The sequence below is a fragment of the Herpailurus yagouaroundi genome, unplaced genomic scaffold (assembly GCF_014898765.1).
Source record: "Herpailurus yagouaroundi ecotype Mexico unplaced genomic scaffold, PumYag 29, whole genome shotgun sequence".
NCBI lineage: Eukaryota > Metazoa > Chordata > Mammalia > Carnivora > Felidae > Herpailurus > Herpailurus yagouaroundi.
In genome coordinates this window covers 107387423-107402133 of record NW_024412377.1, presented here as the reverse complement: position 1 = coordinate 107402133, position 14711 = coordinate 107387423, and the positions used below count along the sequence as shown (strand labels likewise).

Below are 14711 nucleotides of genomic sequence, written 5' to 3'. Positions count from 1 at the left end.
ACTAAATGGATTAAAAAAACAAGATCTAACAATATGCTATTTATAAGAGACTCACTTCATTTCTAAGAACACAAGAAGGCTGAAAGTAAAAGAAAAAGATATTCCAGACAAAATAGAATTTAAATCAGACTGTTAGTAAGAGACAAAAGGTCATTATATACTGACAAAAGGGTAGATTTACAAAGAACATACAACAATTATGAAAATTTGGATTTTAAATATGGACAGGGGCGCCAGGGTAGATCAGTCAGTTAAGCATCCGACTCTGGATTTTGGCTCAGGTCATGATCTCACGGTTCATGAGACTGAGAACTGAGTCAAGCTCTGCGCTGACAGTGTGGAGCCTGCTTGATATTCTCCCTCAGCCTCTCCATATGTATTTGTGTGTGTGTGTGTGTGTGTGTGTGTGTGTGTGTGTACATACACACACATATGGATAAAGGTCCCAAACATGAGATCCAAAAATAGAAAACTCTTAGAAGAAAACACAATGCAAAATTTTCTTGATAATGGATTTGGAGTGATTTCCTGGATATAACACCAAAAACACATTCAACTAAAGCAAAAATAGACAAATCGGACCATGTCAATCTTAAAAACTTCTGTGAATCAAAGGACACTACCAAGAGAGTGAAGAAGCAACCTACAGAATGGGAGAGAGTATTTGCCAATCATATATGTAATCATGGACCCCTATCCAGAATATATAAGGAACTCCTAAGGCTCAATAACAACAACAAAAATCAAATAATTTAAAAACAGGCAAGGAACTTGTACAAAATTTCTCCAAAGAAGATATAAAATGGCCAATAAGCATGTGAAAAGCTCAACTTCATTAATCATCAGAGAAATGCAAACCAAAGCCACAATGAGATATCACCTCACACCCAGCAGGATGGCTACAATCTAAAACAAGAACAGGGGCACCTGGATAGCTCAGTGGGTTGAGTGTCTGACTCTTGACTTTGGCTTGGGTCATGGTCCCAGGGTCCTGGGATTGAGCCATAGATCAGACTCTGCACTGAGCATGGAGCCTGCCTAAGATTCTCTCTCTCCCTCTGCCTCTCTCCCCCACTTGTGCACTCTCTCTCCCCCTCTCTAAAATAAAAAATAAAGAAAACAAAAACAAAAATTGGTGAAAATGTGGAGAAATTGCAACCCTTGTGCACTGTTGGCAGGAATTACAATATGGTGCAACCACTATGGAAAACAACATTTCCTCAAAAAATAAAAAAAAATAAAAATAGAACTACCATATCCAGTAATCTCATTTCTGGATCTATATCCCAAAGAAATAAAAGCAAGATCTAAAAGAAATAAATGAACACCCATGTTCACAGTAACACCCTATTCACAGTAGCCAAAATGTAGAAGCAACCCCAATGTCCATCAGTAGATGAATGCATAAACAAAAGGTGGTATATACAAACAATGAAGTATTATTCAGCCTTAAAACAGAAGAAAATTCTGTCATATGCCACAATATGCGTGAACTTTGAGCATACTATACTAATTGAAATCAGCCAGTCACAAAAAAGACAACTCCTATATGGTTCTATTTATATGAATAGTCAAATAGAATAGTCAAATTCAAAGAGAAAAAAATAGAATGGTAGTTACCAACAGATGGTGAGAGAGGGGAAAAGGAGACTTATTGTTTATATGGTGTGGAGGTTCAGTTTTTCAAAATTAAAATTCCTAGAGATCTGTTTCATACAATGTGAATATACTTAACAATACTGAACTGTATAATTAAAAATGGTTAAGATGGTTAATTTTTTGTATTTTTACCACACGACACACAAAAATATGGTATATATGCACAATACAGTACCTTGAGATTGTAAAAAGTAATAGAAAATATCACATACTACTGCTATGGAGTAATCGCCAGGACATACGAGTATGTCAAAAGAACATCGTGGAGAAATGTGTACTGTAGTTTACCTTTAAATGTGATCAAAGTGCATACAAATATATAGATGTATTTCTCTATATTTTTTAAATGATGAATAAAATTAAGAAAAAAACTCTTTTTTTTTTTTTTTTAAGTTTTTAAAGTTTATGTATTTTGAAGAGAGAACAAGCATGGAAGGAACAGAGAGAGAAGGAGAGAAACAGAATCCCAAGCAGGCATCGCACTATCAATGAGGAATCCAATGTGGGGCTTGAATTCATGAATCCAAGATCATGACCTGAGCCAAAATCAAGAGTCAGACACTCAAACGACTGAGCAACCCAGGAGCCCCAAAACTAAGAAAAAATTCTTTATGGTTTTCTATGAAGAAAGGAGGGAAAATGTGGAGGGGTCAGGGATAGAAGCTAGACTTCTCTAAATGAATTCTGCTTTGTAGATTTGACTCTGGACTATGTAAATGTTTCACATAATTATAAAACAAGATTAAGTTTTGGGGTGCCTAGGTGGCTCGGTCAATTAAATGTCTGACTCTTTATTTCAGCATAGGTTATGATCTCACTGTCGTGAGATTGTTGCCAGTGGAGCCTGCTTGGCGTTCTTCTCCCTCTCTCTCTGCCTCTCCCCTGCTTGTGCACATGCTTGCACACACCCTCTCTCTCTCTCTCTCTCTCTAAAAACAAATAAATAAACTTTTAAAAAAGAACAAGATTAAGTTTAAAAAAAAAAAAGTACCTAAAAAGAGAAAGCAAAATTAAATACATGAACCTTCTAAATTAGGGGGAATTCACTTTAAAAGAGACCAAAACACAACAACCAAATGTCAAGTATAAGCCTTATTTAGCTGGATTCTGTTTCCAGAAAAAAACAAAAAAATTTAACCATCTGGGAAATTTCAATAACTAACTGGATAATGGTTAATATTAAGATTATTAATTTTTTTAGGTTTTATAACAGTATTTTGGTTATGTATTTTTTTAAAGCCCTTACCTTTTAGAAATACACACAAAAATATTTCATAGATGAAATATGTTGGGGTTTATTTCAAAATAACCTCGGAGACTGCAGATAGAAAGGGGAATGGGGATAAGGACAGATGAAATTAAAATCTGGGAGTAAAGATGGCAGAGTAGTACAGGGACCCTGAGCTTGTCTTGTCCCCTGAAACATAGCTAGATCAGCATCAAACCATTTTGAATACCTAGGAAATTGATGTAAGGATTAACACAACAATGTGCATACTTTGAGCCAGAGAGCTTAGCAGTGCGTGGAGCACAGAAGTGAACTGGGGGAGAGAAAAGCCATGGAGCTGTGGAGGGTAAGGAGCCATTTTCATGGAGAGAGGACATAGAAAGAGAAAGGGGGACAGAGGAGGGCATCTGGATGGCAAAGAAAAGCACTACCCCTGAAAGTAGCTGGAAAGAGAGAAACAGTGAAAATACTCACAGAGGACTTGACAAGAAATCTATTCCCCAAAACCAGTGACAAGGAGAAAGGAGAGGGTTTCAATATCACCAGAATTCTACAAACAGTGGAGTGCAGAGTCTGAAGGTTCAGAGCTCAGTGCCTGCCACTGCTCTGGTGAGGAAGCAGGGTGAATCCCCAGGAGCAGGCAGTGAGTCTGAGGGGTCTGTGTGCCACATGAGGAGAACCAGTTCCCCTGCTTGGAGTGCATTTGGTAGATGCCATATAGCCTTCTTGTGGGCAAAAGTCCCAGCAGACCCCTGAGAGCAGCCACGTTTTCTGGTACTGGGACAAAGATGCCAGAGTGCAGCAAAACCTGGCACTGGTTGTGTGTTGTGATCTCCATAAACTGAGACTCTAATTAAAAATTACATGGAAGCCAATGAAAATGAAAACACGACAGTCCAAAATCCTTGGGATGCAGTGAAGGTGGTCATAAGAGATAAGTATATAGCAATCCAGGCCTTCCCAAAGAAGGAAAAAAGGTCTCAGATACACAACCTAACTTACACTTAAAGGAGCTGGAAAAACAACAGCAAATAAAGCCCAAAACCAGCAGAAGAGAAATAATAGATTAGAGCAGAAATCAATTATTGAAATAAAAAAAAAAAAAAAAACAGTAGAACAGATAAATGAAACTAAGTGCTGGTTCTTTGAAAGAATTTTTAAAAATTGATGAACACCTAGCCAGATTTATCAAAAAGAAAAAGGGCCTGAATAAATAAAATCACGAATTAAAGAGGAGAGAGCACAACCAACACCACAGAAATAAAAACAAGAGACTATTATGAATAATTATATGCCAACAAATTGGGCAATTTGGAAAAAATGGATAAATTCCTAGAAGCATATAAACTACCCCAACTGAATAATAAATAGAAAGTTTGAACAGACCCATAATCAGTAAAGAAATTGAATAAGCAATGAAAAATCTCCCAACAATCAAGAGTCCCGAGCCAATGACTTCCCAGAGGAATTCTACCAAACATTTACACAAAAGTAAATACCTATTCTTTTGAAGCTAGTCCAAAAAACAGAAATGGAAGGAAAACTTCCAAACTCATTCTATGAGGCCAGCTTTACCCTGATACCCAAACCAGACAACACACCTCCAAAAAAGAAAATTACAGATCAATTTCCCTGATGAACATGGATGCAAAAATCCTCAACAAGATATTACTAAATCAAATCCAACAATACTTTAAAATAATTCTTTACCATGATCAAATGGAATTTATTCCTGGGCTGTAGGGCTGGTTCAATATCTGTAAATCAATCAATGTGATACATCACACTCATAAAGAAAACGATAAGAATCACAGGATCCTTATCCTGTGCAAAAAAAGCATTTAACAAAATACTGCATCCTTTCTTGATAAAAACCCTCAAGAAAATAGGGACAGAAGGAGCATACCTCAACATCATAAAGACCATATGCAAGAGACCTGCAATATTAACCTCAATGAGGAAAAACTGAGAGTTTTTCCCTTTAAGGGCAGGAACATGACAGGGATGTCTATTCTCAAGACTGTTGTTCAATGTTGTACTGGAATTCCTAGCCTCAGAGAACAAAAAAGAAATAAAAGGCATCCAAATTGGCAAGGAAGAAGGCAGACTTTCACTCTTTGCAGACAACATGATATTCTACGTGGAAAACCTGAAAGACTCCACCAAAAAACTGCTAGAACTGATACATGAAGTCGTAGGATATGAAGTCAACATACTGAAATCTGTTTCATTTCCATGCACCAATAACGAAGCAGCAGAAAGACAAATCAAGGAATCGATCCCATTTACAATTGTACCAAAAACCATAAGATATCTAACCAAAGAGGTAAAAGATGTGTATGCTGAAAACTATAGAAAGCTTATGAAAGAATTGAAGAAGACACAAAGAAATGGAAAAATATTTCATGCTCCTGGATAGGAAGAATACTGTTAAAATGTCTATACTACCCACTCTACACATTCAATGCAATCCCTGTCAAAATAACACCAGCATTCTTTACAGAGCTAGAACAAACAGTTCTAAAATTTATATGGAACCATAATAGACCCCAAATAGCCAAACTAATACTGAAAAAGAAAACCAAAGCTGGAGGCATCACAATTCCAGACTTCAAGCTGTATTACAAAGCTGCAATCATCAAAACAGTATGGTACTGGCACAACATCAGACATATAGATCAATGCAACAGAATAGAGAACCCAGAAATGGACCCACAAATGTATGGCCAACTAATCTTTGACAAAGCAGGAAAGAATATCCAATGAAAAATTGTGCTGGGAAAAGTGGACAGCAACATGCTGAAGCAGATCACTTTCCTATTCCATACACAAAAATAAACTCAAAATGGATGGAAGACCTAAATGTAAGACAGGAAACGATCAAAATCCTAGAGGAGAAAACAGGCAACAACCACTTTGACCTTGGCCACAGCAACTTCTTACTAGACAGGTCTCTGGAGGCAAGGGAAACAAAATAAAAAATGAACTATTGGGACCTTATTGAAATAAAAGGCTTCTGCACAGCAAAGGAAACAATCAGCAAAACTAAAAGGCAACCAACAGAATGGGAGAAGATATTTGCAAATGACATATTGGACAAAGGGTTAGTATCCAAAATCTATAAAGAATTTATCAAACTCGGGGTGCCTGGGTGGCTTGGTCGGTTAAGCGTCCGACTTTGGCTCAGGTCATGATCTCACAGTCCGTGAGTTCGAGCCCCGCGTCGGGCTCTGTGCTGACAGCTCAGAGCCTGGAGCCTGTTTCAGATTCTGTGTCTCCCTCTCTCTCTGACCCTCCCCCGTTCATGCTGTGTCTCTGTCTCAAAAATAAATAAACGTTAAAAAAAAAATTAAAAAAAAAAAAAAGGATTTATCAAACTCAACACCCAAAAAACAAATAATCCAGTGAAAGAAATGGGCAAAAGACATGAACAGACACTTTTCCAAAGACAACATCCAGATGGCTTTACAGACACATGAAAAAATGCTCAACATCACTCATCATCAGGGAAATACAAATCAAAACCACAATGAGATACTACCTCACACCTGTCAGAAAGGCTAATATTAACAACTCAGGAAACAAAAGATGTTGGAAAGGATGTAAAGAAAGGAGAACAGTCTTGCACTGCTGATGGGAATGCAGACTGGTATAGACACTCTAGAGAACAGTAAGGATGTTCCTCAAAAATTTAAAAAGTGCTACCCTACAACCTAGCAATTGCACTACTAGGTATTTATTCAAAGCATACAAAAATACAGACTCAAAGGGGCACGTGCACCCCAGTATCTATAGCAGCACTATCAATAATAGCCAAATTATGGAAAGAGCTCAAATGTCCATCGAATGATGAATGGATAAAGAAGATGTGGTTTATACATACAATGGAATACTACTTGGCAATGAGAAAGAATGAATTCTGGCCATTTGCAGCAACATGGATGGAACTGGAAGGTATTATGCTGAGTGAAATAAGTCAGTCAGAGAAAGACATATCATATGTTCTCACTCATACATAGATCTTGAGAAATTAAACAGAAGACCATGGGGGAGGGGAAGGGGGAAAAAAAGTTACAGAGAGGGAAACCATAAGAGACTCCTGGATACTAAAACAAACTTAGGGTTGATGGGGGAGTGGGGGAGAGGGGAAAGCGGGTGATGAGCATTGAGGAGGGCACTTGCTGGGATGAGCACTGGGTGTTGTATGGAAACCAATTTGTCAATGAATTATATTAAAAAAAAGAAGATGTGGTATATATACACAATGGAATACTACTTGGCAACCAAAAAGAATGAAATCTTGCTACTTACAACAATGTGGATGCAATGGGAATGTATTATGCTAAGCAAAATAAGTTAGTCAGAGACAGACAAATATCATATGATTTCACTCATATGTGGAATTTAAGAAACAAAACATGAATATAGGGGAAGGGAAGGAAAAATAAGATAAAAACAGAGACGGAGGCAGGCAAACCATAACAGATTCTTAAATACAGAGAACAAACTAAGGGTTGTTGGAGGGGAGGGAGTAGGGGTGGGCTAAATGGGTGATGGGCAGTAAGGACAGCACTTGTTAGGAAGAGCACTGAGTGTTATATAAGTGATGAATCACTAAATTCTACTCCTGAAACCATTATTACACTATATGTTAACTAACTTGGATTTAAATTAAAAAAAGGGGTTTTAACTGTCAAAGTAGATGATGGGTACAGGGAGATTCATTATACCACTTTTCATTTTCCAATGATGAAAGTTAAAAAACAAAAACAAAAAAAACATGAATTTCTTAATTGTCTCTTCAAGCTGATTATCATGGAATATAAAACAATCATGATCTGTCAGAAACCACACCTAAAAATGAAATATAGTACATTACCTTTGTAAAAGTGACAGGGATGCTGGCATCCAATTGAATGTGATCTGCAACCTCTGTAAACTGCTGCTGCTGTTTTTGCAATGTTTCCAGTAACCTTGTAATTTCCTGTTTTGCCAAAACAACTCTACAATCATCCTAGAAAAGAGAATACAGTTTTCCTGTAAACTTATTACAGAAATAAGGGAAAAAGAGATATCACCAAAACTCAAGAAAAGTTCATCTAACATCATAGTATTAAAGGTTTACTTAAATGTAAATTTAACTAGGATAATAATAATAAGTGGGCATTAATAAATAATTTAAGACCCTTTCAAGAGAAGAAAAGATAAATAAATTGTGGTATATTCACAAAGACCACAATGAGAATGAGCCACAATTATACCTGATGATTTGAATTTCACAATGTCAAATAAAAAAAGAAAGGACATGAAGAGTTCATTCTGTATGATTCCATTTTTATTAATACCAAAACAGACAAAAATAAGATATGCATTAGAAGTCAGGTTTATCCTTAGGGGGTAAGTTATCAGAAGAGAGTCTGAGGGGTATCTTGGGGCGCTGGCAATGTTCTGTTACATGATCTGGATGCTAGTTATACAAGAACTAGCCAGGTGAACACTTATGCACACATTTCTGTATGTTGTACTTATTATTTTTAATGTTTATTATTTACTTTTGAGAGCAAGAGAGAGCAAATGTGAGTGGGGGAGGGGCAGAGAGAGAGGGAGAGAGAGAGAGAGAGAGAGAATCCCAAGCAGGCTCCGCACTGCCAGCAAGGAACCCTGAACTCACACACTGTGAGATCATAACCTGAGCCGAAATTGAGTCAGATGCTTCACTGGCTGAGCTACCCAGGCGCCCCTGCATGTTGTACTTATATAAAAAGGTTTTTAAATAACTTAAGATATATATGTACTGGTTTTTTTTAAAAATGGGACTACATGTAAAATTGAAAAGTCTCCCTCTCCCTCTACATCCCCAGACTCTTTCTTCAAAGTCAAGCACTTTCCAGTTTCTACAACATTATTCCAGAGATTTTCTACACAGACACCAATATATTCTTCCTAAGACAGAGATCTTCAAACAATATGTAAGCTCCATGAAAGCAGCAGTGTTTGCAGTTTTTGCTCACTGTTGCATATTTATATTAGTCAATTATTAACTAACAAACTTTGCTTATAAGTTGCATGTTGTTCCAGTTATTCTTAACAAAAGCCTTTAAGAAATTCCTGCTTCTACTCTCATGCCCCAAATACAAACAAATCCTATTAGGTATCCAGAATTTGGACACTTCACTCCACTACCCAAGCCAGTATTCTCTCTCACATGGAATTCTACAACAGTGTAACTCCTTTTCTTTAACTCCTTCCTTCCATCTTTGCCCTCCTCCAATCTGTTTTTTACACATCAAAGTGATCATTTTAAGTAAGATCAAGTCATTCTTGTCAAAATTTCACAATGGCTTCTCTATTTTAATCAGTAAAAGCTGAAGCCCTTCCAGTGGCCCACAAAGCCTTCGTTACATATAATTCCCTATTACTTCTTTTTTTTTTTTTTAATTTTTCAATGTTTATTTATTTTTGGGACAGAGAGAGACAGAGCATGAACAGGGGAGGGGCAGAGAGAGAGGGAGACACAGAATCGGAAACAGGCTCCAGGCTCTGAGCCATCAGCCCAGAGCCCGACGCGGGGCTCGAACTCACGGACCGCGAGATCGTGACCTGGCTGAAGTCGGACGCTTAACCGACTGCGCCACCCAGGCGCCCCATTTCCCTATTACTTCTGATTATAGCTCCTATTTCTCTCTCCTTCATTTGCTATATACCAGACACAGTGGCCTCTTTTGCTGTTCCTCAAATACACCAGACATGGTGTCCTAGGGTTTTTTCTCTAATGGGTTTCCTCAGTGGGAATATTCTTCCCTATATTAGGGCTTGAATAAATTCCTTCACCTTTTTCTTTTTTGAGGCTTTGCTCAAATCTCACCTTTTCTTAATGATTTTTACCCTGATCATTTAATAATGCAGTCTGCTGGACTCCCACACTTTTTCTTTTGTCCTTAGTTCTTACCACTATTCTAACATTTTACATAATTTACTTATTTAGATAAGGATATGATTTATTGTCTTATCTTCTCCTTGCTAAAATGCTAATTCCACAAGATTATATAGCTTTTTGTTTGTCTGGTTTACCAGTATATCTCATGTTATCTAGAAGTACCTAGCACACAGTAGGCACTCAAAACTTATTTGCTAAATGAATAGACAAATCCTCACCACTTAGCTTCATGCCTTGAACGTAGATGATGCATCATTTTTTTTTTTTTTTTGTAGGGGAAGGATGATTAAGCTTTGTTCTCAAAATTGATAATAAAGTGTGATGTTCTATCCATTCTTCTGTTCAATTATCTCTGTGGCAGGAACTGTTAAGAATATTGGTTGGGGGGATGCCTGGGTGGCTCAGTTGGTTAAACATCCGACGTTGGCTCAGGTCAAATATTATGGTTCAAATTTGAGTCCTGCATCAGGCTCTGCGCTGACAGCTCAGAGCCTGGAGTGTGCTTCAGGATCTGTGTCTTCCTCTGTCTCTATCCCTCCCCTGCTTTTACTCACTCTCTCTCTCTCTCTCTCTCTATTGAAAATAAACATTGAAAACAATTTTTAACAATAAAAAAAGAATATTGGTTGGGGTTAGGGTTCTATGACTTTAAAAACCAAAGTTGATATGAAGAATGATTCTAAGACCCTAACTTCATTTGCATTAACATAGTGAAATAATACCATATCATTAACAATTACCAATCACTTTGATGAAATGCTTCAGAAATTCTAACCTCCACATATTTCAGTAACTATAAACATACTTTTTAACAGAATAAATATCAAAATACTTTTATGTATTCAAGTAAACGAGATCTAGATGTAATCCATTTCTGATTTTTCTGTGTAGCTTGATTACCCATCATAACTGAACAAATATTAAGTTCCTTCTACCTAGATACAAAGATGAACAAGATGCATGCAGTCAACATAGAGAAGAATGAAGAATGCATATTGTTCAGGTTCGAATTAGTAGAGGAAACTGTATGAAGAACTGCTAACTAGGTGTAGTTATTAACTAGTTATTACCTAGTTATTAACTAGGTAACTAAAAGGGTAAAAAGTACTCAGAGGTATCATGTGGGAAAGCAAATGTAGGAAGCAGCTATCACGCCCCAGGAAAGGGGGAATAAAAGGCACATGCTAGAATTATTAAAACTTAGAAACTTATAGGAAAGTCCCCATGGATCTTAAGCTCAGGTCTCTAAGGAAAGTGGTATCTTCTTGTGAGCAGTGAAATTCACAGGAACCCAAGTAAATGGGAACCAATGGGAAACTAACTCTACCTTCCAACCTTCCTTTCCCGTCCCCTGTTGATGGAGCCTAAACTAACAAGGAGCTGGCAAAGCCGATATGTGGTTTGTAGAGTTCTAGTCCAAAAATCACAGGGCAGAGGAAAGAAGAATAGGACTGAAGTTCAAGGCAATTTAATAAATGGTATACACATCAATTATTATAATTCAATATGATAAGCTCAAGACTTTTGTGGTTACAGCCTCACCACATTCATATAAGTCTAATTAGATATATAAGAGAAAAAGCTTTACAATTAGTAATAAGTTTAGCTCTGCAGTGATTTGCAGTCAACACAATTACTAGCGATATGTCAATAAGGGTAAAATACACTACAGCTTACTGGGAATTCCTAGGGCAATAATTACCTTTCTATCACCAACTCATGAAAGCAGAACCAAATGGAAATGAATAAGACTGACATTTTTGCTCAAATAATCTTAAATCCAATTTATTTTAAAAGTATATTATCTGGGGGCACCTGGGTGGCTCAGTCAGTTAAGCATCCAACTCTTGATTTTGGCCCAAGTCATGATCTCATGGTATCATGATCTCATGACATGATCTGAAAACTGGTAAAACAAATTGCTTCTGATACCTCAATCATCAAAAAACATGGGATTACTGTGATATCAAAATTAAGAAGCAATGAATTAGAGCAGAGATAGGTAGTACATGCTAGAAAGGCATCCAAAAAAAAAAAAGAACAACAGAGAGTTTCAAAGAAAAGCAAACATTTGAGCTAGACTTTGAAAAAGGATTTCCACTATCAGAAAAGGGAGATATAAGCCCACCAAGCAGAAAGAATAGTACATGCTTGGTAAAGAAGAGTTAAAGGGCTTAGCATGACTAAAGAATGACAAGACATTAAAGAGTTTCTAGAATCCATAGTCTTAAGCTGGGGAGGGCACATGAAGTAGAGGACACTGATATGGTTGGTGGAGCAATTCAAGGTTAGAGACCATGTCCTAAGCACAATGTTAATGCACACAGTAACAAATAATAATAATATTAAAATATTTGTTAATAAAATAGACTAGTGCATACCTCTGATAATTATCTGTTTAACCTCCTTCTTAAAATATGTCCTAACCACATTTAATCTACCTACTTGTTGCAAAGTCTTTTCACAATGAAGACAGGCTGTTGAAACTTGGGACAACAAAATAGTCATATCTTCTTGTTGCTGCCTGAGCCAAATCAGTTTTTCTCGAACATGAGCATCAACAACACTTAGAGCCATTTCTTCTTGACGACACAGAGTTTCATGAAGATCAGAAAAATAAGCTCGGACACATGACCGGGCATTCTCTGCAGTACCCGGTACCTAAAGAAATAGAAATTAAACAACTTTAACCATAACAAAGATTTTATATGTGAAATAGTGAAAATTTAAATACCATCTATGTTCTTAAAAATTGCAGAATTGCTATCTCCACACAAGATCTTTCTCCTTAACCATAGCCTTTGGACATCCAACTCTTTAAATAACATCTCAAGCAAAAGAGAATACCTAATCTTCAGTCTCTTCCACTGTCAAACCTAGTTTCCTCCATCTCAATAAGTGGCAATGCCATCCTCCACATTGTTCAAGCCAAAAAACAAAAACAAAAACAAAAACAAAACTGGAGTCACCCTTAATACTTCTCTTTCACATCCAATAACAGTCCCTCAGCAAATTCTGCTGACCACAAAACATATTCAAAACAACATACCCAAAATCTGATCAAGCCTCATCACCTTGACCTCTACTGACCTGATCTATGACATTATCATCGTTCACCTGATTATTACAATAGTTTTCTAATTGGCCTCAATAGATCCACTACTGCCCTCTACAGAGTATTTTCCACCTAGCAGCCAGAAGGATCCTTTTAAAATGTTAAGTCAGGGGGCACCTGGGTGGCTCCGTCGGTTTAAGCGTCTGTCTTTGGCTCAGGACATGATATCGCGGTCCGTGAGTTCAAGCCCCACGTCGGGCTCTGTGCTGACCTCTCAGAGCCTGGAGCCTGTTTCAGATTCTGTGTCTCCCTCTCTCTCTGACCCTCCCCCCTTCATGCTCTGTCTCTGTCTCAAAAATAAATAAATGTTAAAAAAAAAAAAAGGATATATTATTAAAAAAAAATGTTAAGTCAGGAAAATGATTATTCTTTTGCCCAAAACTCTCTAATGATTTCCCATTCCACTCAGTAAATGCCAAAGTCCTTTACAGGGAGTGTTCAAGAACAGACTCCCTGAAAAAGCAACATATGACCAAAGACCTGAAGAAGGTGACTACAAGATTATCTTGAGGAAGAACATTTGTGGCAGAAAGAAAAGCAAATATCCATAAGACCCTTTGTGATCTCAACACCTGCTATGCTCTCCTCAATCATTCTACTCTAGATGCATTTGACCCCCTCACAGTTGCTGGGTTTTTTAATTGAAGTGTAGTTGACATACAATGTTGTATTAGTTCTAGGTGAACAACATACTGATCTAACAATTCTACACATTACGTGGTACTCAGCACACTAAGTGTAGTTAGTATCTGTCACCATACAACGTTATTACAGTATTACTAACTATATTCCCCATGCTGTACTTTTCATTTCCATTACTTATTTTATAACTGGAAGTCTGTACCTTTTAATCCTTAAAAATATGAAATACTTTACAAATTTATGTGTCATCCTCACACAGGCACCATGCTAATCTTTGCTGCATCATTCCAATTTTAGTTTATGTGCTGCCAAACTGAGAACTCCTCACAGTTTCCTAAGTGCACCAGGCACACTCCAACTTCACGGCCTTTGCACTTGCTCTTCTCTCTGCCTGGAATATTCTTTCCCCAAATATTAGCATGGTTCCTTTCTTATCTGCGTTAGGTCTTTGCTCAATGTCCCTTTCTTAGTGAGTCTATCCAGGTACACCCCATATAACACTCCATAGCACTTAACATACTTTTGCCATTAGTACTGACCCTTTTTCCACATTAGAATGTAAACTGCAAAGGCAGAGCTTTTTGGCAGTGTCTCCTTAGCTAGAACAATGCTAAAACAGTGTCTAGCTATTGTATGGGTTCCATAAATACTCACTGAAGGAATAAAGTATTTCCACTCTAGCATAAAATGTCCAGTAGAACCTTCAATGATTGGCACAAAAACAGACACATAGACCAATGGAATAGAATAGAAACCCCAGAACTAGACCCACAAACGTATGGCCAACTCATCTTTGACAAAGCAGGAAAGAACATCCAATGGAAAAAAGACAGTCTCTTTAACAAATGGTGCTGGGAGAACTGGACAGCAACATGCAGAAGGTTGAAACTAGACCACTTTCTCACACCATTCACAAAAATAAACTCAAAATGGATAAAGGACCTGAATGTGAGACAGGAAACCATCAAAACCTTAGAGGAGAAAGCAGGAAAAGACCTCTCTGACCTCAGCCGTAGCAATCTCTTACTCGACACATCCCCAAAGGCAAGGGAATTAAAAGCAAAAGTGAATTACTGGGACCTTATGAAGATAAAAAGCTTCTGCACAGCAAAGGAAACAACCAACAAAAC

At 37.4% G+C, this 14711-nt stretch overlaps 1 protein-coding gene and 1 non-coding gene across 4 annotated transcripts in view; both read right to left on the bottom strand.

Moving 5' to 3' along the window:
- The window catches only part of TRIM23 (tripartite motif containing 23), a 38083-nt gene that overhangs the window by 11170 nt on the left and 12202 nt on the right, over positions 1-14711 (bottom strand). For all 3 annotated transcript variants that reach the window (XM_040452029.1, XM_040452047.1, XM_040452038.1), the window contains exons 6-7: positions 12270-12485; positions 7767-7901 (exon numbers count right to left, since the gene is read on the bottom strand). In XM_040452029.1, coding sequence (XP_040307963.1) covers positions 7767-7901; positions 12270-12485 — 351 coding nt within the window. The remainder of the gene's footprint in view (positions 1-7766; positions 7902-12269; positions 12486-14711) is intronic.
- On the bottom strand, positions 13796-13902 carry LOC121016836 (U6 spliceosomal RNA). The gene has a single exon (XR_005784484.1). It is a non-coding gene; the product is annotated as a U6 spliceosomal RNA (small nuclear RNA).